We start from the raw sequence: 13,168 nt of genomic DNA on the forward strand, positions 1-13,168 counted from the left end.
TACAAATATTCACCAGCAGCTCCTCGGGTCCTCTGGCATGGATTGGCCGAGGTGGGCATGTCATTTTATTTTTACAGTTTGTAAGTAGTTGACAGGTAGATATTTCGAATTTCTCGTAAACCTGTCTTAAAATGTAATAATGGACCTCGGTTGGGCTGGAAAATGTCCCTTATTCTTAAATCCACAACTTGCAGGTATGGTTAGAATTGGGCTGCGTCCAAAATTGCATACTTCCACCCTAATGAGTATGCAAAATGAGTATGTGAGATTTTTTAGTGCGTCCGAAACATTAGAACGTACTCAATAGTATGCTCTATCCATACTCATTCTGGAGAAATTTATTAGTGTGGATTGATGCACACTAGCCGAGCAGAAACTTCCCACAATGCAATGCAGCGGTGTTTGGTTGCTAAGTGATACGTATATGTCATAAGTATAATATTAAGTATAATAATATTATTATATAATATTAATATTAATATAATCGTATATAATTATATTATATAATGTAATCTTGTTTGGGCCAGGATAAAGGGGAAATAGCGGAGCGGTGCGCTGCTACCGCTGCTGTGACACGTTACCATGGTAACAACTCCCCACCCCCCTCGCTACGGCAGGAAGTCACGTGTGCGCTCTTGATAGTACATCCGAATTAATGCACACTACTGATATTTACTCAAAAGTGTGCCGACTTAAGTATACTTTTTAGTATATACTGTTTAGTATTGCATTTCGGACGCACCGTTGGTGTTTGACTTCAAAAGTCCTCCTCAGAAAACCTAGGCGTGACGTCAAGGAAGTGGTGGATGGGAGGGTTGTCCAGTTCTTCTTATACAGTGAGTACACGCATCAAAGACTTCCTGAAAAGTCCCTGCGTGTACATGTGTTTTCCTGTTTTTACTTATTACGTTTTGCGCCGTTTTGATTACACTTTGTGTCTAGTTTTGTTAGTAATATCTCACGTTTGCAGAGGTGTCAAGTAACAAAGTACAAATACTTCGTTACCTTACTTAAGTAGAAATTTTGGTTATCTATACTTCACTGGAGTAATTATTTTTCAGACGACTTTTTACTTTTACTCCTTACATTTTCACGCAATTATCTGTACTTTTTACTCCTTACATTTTAAAAACAGCCTTGTTACTCAATTTCATTTCGGCCTTTTAAGAAAAACTATCCAGTTAAATTGCTCCATCCGGATAGAGTGAATTTGGTTGTGGTTGTGGCACAGATGTTCTTGTCCAGTTTTGTTCTTACATCCGTTCCCTCAGATTCCTGCAACTAAACTTGGATGTACATTCCAATAAAGGTTAGGATAAATGATAACATGCCTCTGAAGTTTGACTTTTTGCACCATTACAATACTTATAGGCAACTAGTCATCATATCTCCTGCTCTCTGAAACACATGTTAATGCTCAATAGTACACATATATGCTTCTTTAATATATTTGCATTATACTAAGATGCATTCATTTTCAATGACTTTTGTCCTTAATCACTTTTTTTCCCCTTACATTACTTTTACTTTTATACTTTAAATAGTTTTGAAACCAGTACTTTTATACTTTTACTTGAGTAAAAAACTTGAGTTGATACTTCAACTTCTACAGGAGTATTTTTAAACTCTAGTATCTATACTTCTACTTCATGAGTAATGAATGTGAATACTTTTGACACCTCTGTGATTAACACATTATTACCGGTTTATCATTTCACATGTTATTTTCACACTAAACTGGAAGAGGGCGAACTGCAACTGACGATGAGTTTGACGTAAGCGATGTAGAAGAGGAAGCGCCGCATCTTCTACCTCCAGAATTGTTTAAAAGTGACACCGGGCCGCTCGGTGGCGCAGTGGGTTAAGCAAGTGGCTCATATGCTGAGGCTAGTAAATTATGGATAAGCCCTGAATGCAGGCATTGTGACGTAGAATTTTCAAATTGGTTTGATTCACCGCACAAATCGGCATAGATTACTTTGTAATACTGTATTTGACCCAGTCGTTGTTTAATATATTTGCATTATACTAAGATGCATTCATTTTCAATGGCTTTTGTCCTTAATGTCCTTTTTCCCCTTACATTACTTTTACTTTTATACTTTAAGTAGTTTTGAAACCAGTACTTTTATACTTTTACTTGAGTAAAAAACTTGAGTTGATACTTCAACTTCTACAGGAGTATTTTTAAACTCCAGTATCAATACTTCTACCTGAGTAATGAATGTGAAAACTTTTGACACCTCTGTCAATAGTACACATATATGGTTCTTTAATATATTTGCATTATACTAAAATGCATTCATTTTCAATGGCTTTTGTCCTTAATCGCTTTTTCCCCCCTTACATTACTTTTACTTTTATACTTTAAGTAGTTTTGAAACCAGTACTTTTATACTTTTACTTGAGTAAAAAAACTTGAGTTGATACTTCAACTTCTACAGGAGTATTTTTAAACTCTAGTATCTATACTTCTACCTGAGTAATGAATACTTTTGACGCCTCTGTTTGTTAGTAATACCTCACGTTTGGCAGGTTTGAATCAGGGGGCGTGGCCAGGGGGCGTGGCTTTGGCATGAAGGGCACGATCTGCTTTGATTGACAGCTGGGCTTGTTTTGCCTCCTGCGCGTTCACGAGAGCAGTGCGCGCCGCCGGCGGCTCCTTGGAAACGAGCTGTAAGTGACGGCTCGTCAAGAAGTGGCTCCCGCAGCAAATCACGGTCCACCCCGGAGAAAAAAACAGAGACAGGGGGGAATGCCTTTGTCTGCCTCGGGGGAAGAGTTTGTCACCGCTGGCCGGACTTTCACTCGTCTATGAAAACAAAGAAAACTACAAAGAAAAAGAAACCCCCTCTGAAGTTGAGTGAGTTAGCGCGGGGGCTGCTAACAGGCTAACTAGCCCAGCTGACAGCGGAGGCTGCAGACTCTGCAGCAGCAGCTCGGGAGAGGAGAGGAGCTCTGGGGGGACAGGACAGGGCAGCACACAGCCAGGCAAGTACAGGATCATCCATAATACTACAATAATTAAACTGAGGCAGGTACGGCTGTGGTTTTTATACCAGTAGTTCTAGTTTAATGGGAATAGACGGGGATATAGGTGTGTGCAAGTGCATGTGCATGTGCATGGTTTGTTATATTACATGTGCATGCACGGTCTGCATGCACCGTCCACATGCACGGTCCACATGCACGGATTTGCATGCACGGTACATGCAAGTTGACATCCGCTTCCAGTGCAGATGTGCAGATGTGCGTCTCTCTCTCTCTCAGCACAGCAGTGATGTCAGGTTGTCTAATTATTACACGCTAATGACTGCTGGTATCTCCTCGCAGACAGAGCAACATGCGCGGAGGAAGCTCCCCGTCCTCCAGGAGCCGGGCACATCCAAGCACCACGAGATGATATGGCAGAATTTCTCACAACGAAGAAATAGACCGGGCAGGAAATTGGAGGAAACCTAAAGAAGAAGCTTCTGCCACCCCGGAGGCTTGGGTGTGTGTGAGTGTGTGAGTGTGAGTGTGTGTGTGTGTGTGAGTGTGAGTGTGTGAGTGGGAGAAGTGCCTATGGCGGAGTCGGGGGGGGCCGGCAAGCCCGCAGACACAGCCGTGCAAGGCGACGAGGCGGCCGGGAAGGCGCACCGGGAGCCGTCGGTGCTGAACGGAGACTGCGGGATCCCCGTTGCCATGGTGACGCCCGGCGGCCAGGCCGGGGGTGGGGGGGCGGACAGCGTCGGCACCCCCACCAGGATGGACGGCAAGCCCGAAATACCGCGCAGGAGCAGCATCATCAAGGTAACCCGTCCACGTTTGTCTTGTTTTTCATGACGCACTCATGTCCAGGTGAAGCAGAAAAGAAAGCAGGTGCCAGGAAATAGGTGTCACCAGAACAGAAGCACCCATGGGTGCTTGAGAGTTTGAGAGTTTATTTTATTTATAACAGGGACAATACATATTAATGAACATATACATGTAAATATGCAAGATTATAGCCAACGGCTAATTTTCATCTTTAGTCCCTTCGGCAGGTTAATGTCAACAACATAAAATAATAAAATCAATAAAACAACAGTAACGACAAGTAGAACAGTTAGCTTCCATGGCCAGTAGGCAGGAGGAGCAATTACAAGAGAGAAAGCGTGTCCTTAAAAACACAATAGGACAGAAAAGGAAAAGAAAAGCAAAAACAATGAAAAGTATAGTGGATCATGAAACATACAGGCCAAGGGTCAGGGGAACATACGAACTTCAGTAATATTAAATGCTAAAATTAGGTATCAAAGGGCTGATTAAAGTGCAGAGTGCTGAAGTGTTAAAGGTATTGTGACATCATTTTTAACATGCTTTTAACACTATTAAAAGTCTTGGCCAACATCCCTCAAATGTGTCTAAAAGAGTGTAACAAGAAAAACTTCAATCTAATACTCTTTTCCTGGCTTTTTATTACAGTGTTTTTTTGCGCCGTGAAAAATGCTTCCTTTCCCCCCTTTCCTGTCAATCATTGCTCCGCTCCTCCTCCAAACCTCCTCCTCCAGCCATACGCTCACAGCGGCGTCGGAAGCATGCACGGAAAAGCAGGAGGGCGAACCACAGCAAACAATCATAAAAATAAAGGCATGCAAGCAGCACTGTCCCCTTGTCTTAAGTCCAGTCAGTGGCCGCGGGTCTTCTTAGCAGTTTTCCTCCGGTGATTAGAACAAAAGAGTCTCTAAACAGCTCCGTGTTAAGCCTCATTTATGGTCCCGCGTTAAATAGACGCAGAGCCTACGCCGTAGGGTTCAGCGTATGGCGCGCGTCGCCGCGTAACCCTACGCCGTAGGCTCTGCGTCGGTGTAACGCGGAACCATAAATCAGCCTTTATGGTGCGCTGGAGAGGAGAGGAGACAGGGAGCTGGGTGGAGGGGGCGGTGATTTAGCGGATCGTTACGTAACGATCCGCCACCAAACCACATGCGCCGTTTTTGCACAGTTATGCGGAAAATCCCAGAAAGCACACAATACACTGAATGTTAAAAGTTCGTTGTTTTTTGGGTGTAATTGATGTCAAGACACCCAACAAAACACAAAAAATCAAGAAAAATTTGTTTTTCATGTCACAATCCCTTTAAAGTGTTAGGTGCGTAATTATATTGCAGATTGCCCGATTGCACAGTAAATATAAAGTGCTATTTTAAATGCACAATACTCAGTACATATTACATTAATTAAATACCAGCAATGACAGTTTTATGGTACTGGGAGTACCCATTTTAGGAATGTAAAGTGCGTCTTGCCTTGCACATAGCCCTAATACTTAAAAAGTCAATGAAGATATAAAAAATAGCGAAAATATTAATGGAGGAAGAGGGAGTTGTAGTAATGATAATAGAGCAGTGATGTTTATGTATGTACTCAGTAGAAGTTGCAGATGGCACCCTGCTTTGTTGCTGCTGGGAATAAACGGTATTGAATGTGTTTTAAAGACCCGATCGCTTCCTTGGTGCTGAACGCCTCAGACCTGCATGGGATGTGCATGTCTGAGGACCAGGGTGTGATTCCCAGTGTGGAAAAACGGATGTCCATGAGAGCACAATGGTCTTTGTGTTAATATAGAAGCTTAAACAAACACAGATGTTTGACGGTTTGAAGCCAAGTTCAGACCACAGACTTTAAATGTCGTTTGATCATCGTTGCCTGCCAGCTCATCTGTGTGGTCTTTCTGCAGCTATTACAGCTGTCATGTAAACATTATGTCGACAAGGCTATCATTCCTCATTAATGTAACAATAACGGCTCTGTTATGATTTTGCGCCGTGGAAACCTCAAAGAGTCGTGGACCATCCTGCCAAAGATCAGCCGCATTCTCCAGACAGGCAGGCTGGATTTTCATGTTTGATACTTTGTTGGTGTCAACTGTTGACGCTCACTGAACAGTTTTGGTGTGATATCTTGAAATGTTGACAAAACCCAGCTGTAAAATGACTGCGTTTCCATTATCTCATGTCGTGCAGGAAAGTCATGTTTTCTCCTCTTGTGTTCAGGCTTTACGAGAAAAATCATGACTAGACTTTCTTTATTCTGCCAGTTTAATTAATATGCCCACAACCGCCCCAGCAGCCATTGTTTTTACTTCAAAAGGATGTAGATGCCGTAGCGGACTGTTACATGGACCTGGCTTTGTCTGAGGGATCTCTGGGAGAAAGTTCTTTCATAGAGAAACGTTGGATCAAAAAAACTTAAGGATGATTAGCACAACTTTGATGAGTTAAATCAATAAATCAATAAAATGCTCCTTCTACATGATATCCAAAGAGCCAGTTCATACAGAAAAGCAAAAGTGCCTCTTTCATGGGTCATGTGACCTCTAGATAGGGATAGGAATTGATAAGTTATTATCGATACGGATGGCATTATCAGATCTGCTGACCAGAAACGTTCCTTATCAATTGCATTTTCACTGCCAGACTTTGTGAGTTTCAGTGATGGGAAGCGATAGGTTTTTAGCTTTGACACAACTGCTTTAACTGTCTCAAATTCCAAACAGATGATTGTCAACAGGGCCGTGGTCTCTGCAGGTGACAGCAGCGTCTCTGCTTCATCCACGACTACAGTGCAGCTACAACTCTGAGGCTGTCACTGCATCGCTGCATGACTAAATAAAAGTCTTCTGGGTCTTGTTGATGTGGGGCAGGCATTATCAGCACTCAGTGGCATTTATAATAGATGTGACCCCTCGCTAAGACCCACCCCCTGAATGCAGACGGGCCAATGGCTGTTGAGTTTCAGTTCCACTGCAACTCATTAGAATGTTCTGAACTCTTGGCTGTTTTTCGGTGTTTATGGTCAAACTTTGCCCGTGGTGCTCGTAATACCGGTTCCTGGTAGTCCAAGAGGAGACAATGGTGGTTATTTTATTCTATTTCTATATCTGAACATAACAGAGATAAAGGTCTGCTTCGGGTAAAACTCCCAACTCAACATCCAAACGATCAACAAGGATGTCTACATTTATTCTAAGTGAAATAAAAAGGAAATTAATTGAATCTGACCCGTTGTTGTATGAGCAGTGTTGATGCAGGATGTTGTTATTTGGACGGCAGTAAGATGATGCTTCTCCTGTTTGCAGCGTGATCTGTAAACCCCCGCCTCCAGTTTAATCATATTAATGCCCACATCTCAACTCAACCCAGCTCATCTTCATCCATGCAGCACTTTAAGAACAACACAGTTGATCGAAGTGTTGAACACAACATGGATTCAGAGAAAAATATTTTTTTTAAATCAAAAACATAAAGCCATAAGAGTGTTCATAAATCCTCCATGGCATATTTAAGTTTAATTTAAATACTTCTCGTTTAACAGTCGCTGTTTTATGTCAAGAATTTGTTTAAAACAAAAAGATTTTCACACAGACAATTGCTATTGAAAAGCTGTAGGTAATCTGATCGCTTGTTCGAGTTAGCAACAGTAACTGGGGGGCAGGAATTGTTGATGGATCCATTGATAGGTTTAAAGTCTTACTCTGGTGATTCATGAAATCTGGATCCAGTTCTGAGGTGGAACTGATGTTGGATTTCTCGTTTCTTTTTGATACATAAAAGCTGCTTCCTTTGCAGATGTGCAAAATATTTATTTTTTTAAACCACCAGAACAACCATCTAATGTGAGCATAGACATTTAGTGTGATATGTTGGGAGTTTGTTTGTATTTAAAATGGATGTATTTTCATCATTGTCTGTTTGAAGTTACAGTCATCACTATTTTAGGGATAATGCACCCAATGTCCCCCCGACCCCACCTTCTACAGTTTGGTGGTTAACGGGTCAATGACGAATAAGGATTTTCAACAGGTCAGTTTTAAAATGATAAAAAAAAGAATATATATTGCAGTAGTTCAAACATTAAGAATGTTGTGTACACATAAATTAATATAAAAATTTTAAATTAAGGGATTTCAGAGTTTTTGGTCAAGATTAATTGGCACTAACCTTAAAAAAAAGTCATGTGGTGCAACCATGATTCATATTAAAATTAATTTCCTTAACATCTTGACATCTTTTTTTTTACAAGTTTTCAGTATTATACAAAAATGGTTGTTTTTTTAATGTTCGCGCCACATGATATTTCATAAAATGGATCATCAGTCAAACTTTGTTTGTATATTATGATGGAAATATAAATACAAATGTTTTGCAATCTTACACACTACAAGACACTTCAGAAATCATGCCAGATAGGGCAGAAGATTGATTTAAATACATTTAGAGTGTTTTCAAAACAAGAGTCATGGTCGGACGGTCGCACCACATGACATTTTGACGTTTAAAACAACAACAAAATCCCAGATAACTAGTATTTTTTGTAAAATTCAAGTGAGTCCATATGTGGGACAGGTAGGTCATACATATGGTATTTTCTTTATCCATTTAAACCTATTTTGAATTGAAAAAAAATCTATTTTTCAGAAAATATAGGCGTCACGTCATTGACCCTAACATTTTTACTAACCAACAACTCTCACACGAACTCCATCTACATACTGTACCCCCCCCCCTCCAAAAACAAATAAAAAATAAAATGGCACAGTAGAGCTTGTTGTCCTTGACCTTCCATTGTAGGTAGGACCGATGACTGGGTAGGGAACTGTCACAGGAACCATCATATGATAAGCCCCAAGACCTAATAAACCTATTTGTTTAAAAAGGAGACAAGATGCTATCTCTGCTGATATTAAAAGAAGAAGCTCCCAAACTGTTTTTTATTTGTTATGTTTTTTTATATAAATGTTTTTGCCGTCATCTGCTGAGGTCATTGGTCTCCTCACAGTGGCAAAACATCACAAAATCAAGTGTTGGGTTTCAACCTGAGCCCTCTTTGTTTTGTTGTTCTGTTGTCATGACGTCACAGTGACGAGTCAAATCTTGCGCTTGGTTTCAGTTGACGCTGTCTGTGGTGGAAAATGCCTACCGGTCATACTGAGCTGGGCAGCTGGATCATACTATGCGATGGAAACATGGAAAGCCTCTTTCACGGTCGTTGGTTGTCCTGGATAGCACCTGAACATTCATGGTGCGTTCAAGTGCTGCTTCTTTAACCTTGACTTAATACGAGGAGACGCAGAAGGGCGTCTGGATAGGTCTTAGCCGTATGTGTCAAGGCCTTTCACAAGGAAATGTGCTCTGAGGGATCTCCTTTCTCTCCCATAGTGGAATATCTCAATCTTAATGGAAGTGGTTTGACTCTTGCACCCATTGATGGGTCACAAAAGTCCCAGTCAATTGTCTTAGGGATATTTTGGACTGAACTGTTGGACAGAACTCATCAATGACTGTATGAACATGTACATGTGTGCCTCTGTTCGAGTTTAATCCATCTTTTCAACTTATTCAACAGAGCACTTTGATTGAACGTGGGGACAGTTGGTTATTCGTTCCCCTGATTAAAAGGTAATTTAAATAACGGGTTGCTGATAATTTATGATAAGTTATGCACCATTTCTTATCTTCGAAGCAAAGTGGAAAGTTCTGCACCCAGAACATAATCGAAAGTTTGCTGCCTTCACAAAAGTATGTTGTAATATAATCAATGGGCGGTTTTCCAGCCTGATTGGAAAATGAAGTTACACACGTCAATGTGTTGTTTTCAGCTGCCTGAAAAATCCAAAGAAGAGACAACTGAGTTCATACAGCTACTGTTACGCCAAAGGGCACTAGAGCTCAACAGATAATAATTAATAACAAGTTCAACTTGGATATAAGGGACCTACTTCCAATACTGTACATTAAACTGCTTGATCTTAGACTTGTGAGTTTGTATTTCAGATTCTGATCTCATGGTTACAGACGTTGAAAGTGTTGCTCAAGGGTCGCATGATGACACTTCCTCACATTGCGTCAGTTTACAATATGTGGAAAGCCTCCAAGACGTTTTATGTTGATAAAGTCAGCACCTCTGAAATATCTATCTGACCACGGCAGATGTAGTAGTTGCCTCAATAGCAATCAGACCGAAGATATCGGCGAGGAGGTAGATCTAGAGCTACGTCCACACTACGGCTTTTGCATTTTAAAACATGAAACTGTTGCCGGATGTCCACACCGCGCCAGTAACTAAGACCGTTGAGAACAGACGACGCTTGTCCTGCCGCAGACCTCGTCTCAGCTCTGAAGCACAGTTGTTGTGGTCTAGTGAGGACGAACAAAACTGAAAGCTTGTGGAGACAATGACGTCGTTGAACCCATTCGTTTTATGATTTGTTTCTCTGGGTCATTACGTGTTATTATCTGATTAACCAAGCCTATATCATATGACTGTCACTGGAGGACAACGCAGACGCTCTGATGATGGTGTAAACACCAATGTGGGGATGGAACACCAAGGACTGCTGACTTCCCTGATCCCTTCCAATATTGCAAATGCGATTAATCATTCTGCATTTGAAAAGGCTCCAACTACCTACATGGGAAGTAGGGCTGGGCGATATGGCCTTTTATTAATATCTCGATATTTTTAGGCCATGTCACGATACACGATATATATCTCGATATTTTGCCTTAGCCTTGAATTAACACTTTGATGCTACAATCACACCACTATGATTCTATGTGTCTACATTAAAACTAGGGGTGGGACGATACGGGTAAGTCCCAATTCGATACTTTGGCGATATGTGGCCCAGGATATCGATAATATCACGATATTTTCGATATTCGATATATCGATATATCGGTAAGAGCGATATATCACGATATACGGGACTGAAAAAGAAAAAATACCTATAAAAAGGAAAACGTCGGTAGTTATGCATTTATTCAATGCCAAAACTTCATACAAGAAAGTGCATTTGTATATTTCCTCACTGTCTCATAGGCTTGTAAATGTAAACACTGTACAGCTGGACAAATTAAAGTGCATGAACATTAATAACATGTTTTATATAAACCAGGACAGTGCACTGCTTTGTTTCTAATACTGAAAAGTCAGTAAGCAACTTAATTTTGCATAGTACCTCACTGCCTCTTAGGGCTAGGTATCTATTAAAATGTCAAGAATTGGTCCGATTCTTAAGATTCAGAATCGATTATCACCATTTGATTGGATTTGATCCGATATTGATGTGGATTAGTGTTATTAAAAAAAATGTTTGCGCTGTTGCCTGAATTATATGACTGTAAAATAACTAGTGAAATAATTATTTAACAAATAATTATTGTGAAATAACTAAGAAATAAATAACTCAAATAGGCTTTTCAATATGTCTTCTTTTCCAATATCCTTTTAGCCTGTCTAATTTATTCTGTCACCACACACACATATTGCCATGAAGCATCAGGCATTTTTCACTCATGTCATGACAAACTGTATCCGATAACAGAAGAAACCAAACAAGCTATAATAAATATAAATAATATGAACTTCATTGAACTAATATAACATTTTGAAATTTAAACTGAAATATCCAAATCACTGAACACTGGTTGTGCGCGGGTGGGCGTGTGTCTGCGTGTGTCCGTGTGTGTAACGTGTCTGGTGATTCAATGATCTGCAAGTTTTCCCAGCACACGGTTGACTGGACACGGAAGGATACGAGCGAGGATCACTTACAGAGTGAAAAGCATAAACGTTACAACACAAAAAGACTGACGATCATTTACTTTAACGGCGTCTGTAATAGGTGGAATAATTTTGTATTACAGTACGAGCCGCTCTCCTCACGTGGAGCGCGAGCGGAGCGGGGTCCGTTTCTTAACGCAGCTGGTTTTCTGTGCGAGCGGAGATTAACGCATATGGCAGTTTAAACACCGGCTCAAACACCAAGTAACTTCCAGCATTAACAGTGCTGCTCAACCCGCTGTCTGTACGGAGTAAACTGTGGTTCTGTATTTTCTGAGCTGGTTTCTCAGGCGGCATGTTTGTTTTGCTCACGAGGGCAGCGGGGGTGGGCGGGGCAGAGCTTGAACAATAGTGCGGTGACAACCGCGTAAACCATTATGTGTGTTGTAATAAAATATCGATATTAGCCGACAGTATATCGATTATTTATTGAAACAGAGAGCACAACAATATATTGAAATATCGATTTTTTTTCCCACCCCTAATTAAAACATTCTTGTTCATACTGCATGAATATATGCTCATTTTAAACTTTCATGCAAAAAGGGGGAATAAGTCAAATTTACCAAAACTGTATTTATTAAACAGTTACTAAGCAGTGAGTGGCACAAACATAAAAAGTGTCATTTCAAAATAGAAAGTGCGCGTTGCATCTTTCTGACTCCCCGTATGAAGAACATCTGCTAAGAACATGTTCTAGTCCTGGTTTCACCTGGTTTTACCAGGATGAGCTGCTCTGAGCAGCAGGGGCCCCTTAGAGCACCTTTATATTAAATTGTAGGTGCAGGGACTGCAATGTTTTATCCTCTCCTCCTTTACTTTGCATCACTTTCACTTATTGTTAGAAATATGACGTCATATAGTCTTGTTTGACTTTGTTTCAATGATAGTGATTGATTTCATGTGGCCACATTTAAGCAACACTAGGTGACGTTTCTCAGCTCTGAAAGAGAAAAGCCTGAATTATGATTCCGCGTTAAATCGACGCAGAACTACGGCGTAGGGTACGCGGTGACGCGCACTTACGCTGTAGGCTCTGCGTTGTGGTAACGCGGGACCATAAATCAGCCTAAAGGCTCGGCTGCGCGTGTCGCGCTAAGCGGCTCCTCGGCTCTCCACAGAGCCGTTCGCGTCGTGCGAGGAGAAAACATCCCCTCCCGTCTTTACTAAACCGGTTAGCTTTGAAAAGAGTCCGCCGCGCGTAGCAACCGCGCAGATGAGCTCACGGCGCAAACAGGCCGAGTTTGGGAAAGTTAAGTTAAAGTTAAAGCGGAGTGGAAGTGAGTGGCGGTCCCGGACAGCAGCGCTGACACCAGCTGGTCGGGGGCCAATGATAATGCACACACGACAGCACGTGACTGACATGTGTAACAGGGTGCGCTTGTTTTATGTCTCAGAGAAGGAGAGACGAGACGAGAGAGCGAGAAAAGCCTGTAATTTAATGCCCGCGGCTAAAAGCAAAATGCGTGAAAATTTATACTCGAATATGCACAATAGAGTCATTTTGTACATCACACAGAGTAGAAGCCGAGATACATCGGCTATCCTCGATATATCGCCCAGCCCTAATGGGAAGCCA

At 41.3% G+C, this 13,168-nt stretch overlaps 1 protein-coding gene across 2 annotated transcripts in view; it reads left to right on the forward strand.

Moving 5' to 3' along the window:
- Positions 1 to 2,641: 2,641 nt before the first annotated feature.
- LOC133439323 (inactive phospholipase C-like protein 2) overlaps positions 2,642 to 13,168 on the forward strand; it is a 65,652-nt gene continuing 55,125 nt past the window's right edge. For both annotated transcript variants that reach the window (XM_061717471.1, XM_061717473.1), the window contains exons 1-2: positions 2,642 to 2,995; positions 3,338 to 3,792. In XM_061717471.1, coding sequence (XP_061573455.1) covers positions 3,565 to 3,792 — 228 coding nt within the window. In that variant the 5' untranslated portion in view covers positions 2,642 to 2,995; positions 3,338 to 3,564. The remainder of the gene's footprint in view (positions 2,996 to 3,337; positions 3,793 to 13,168) is intronic.

Source organism: Cololabis saira, chromosome 3, assembly GCF_033807715.1.
Source record: "Cololabis saira isolate AMF1-May2022 chromosome 3, fColSai1.1, whole genome shotgun sequence".
Taxonomy (NCBI): Eukaryota; Metazoa; Chordata; class Actinopteri; order Beloniformes; family Belonidae; genus Cololabis; species Cololabis saira.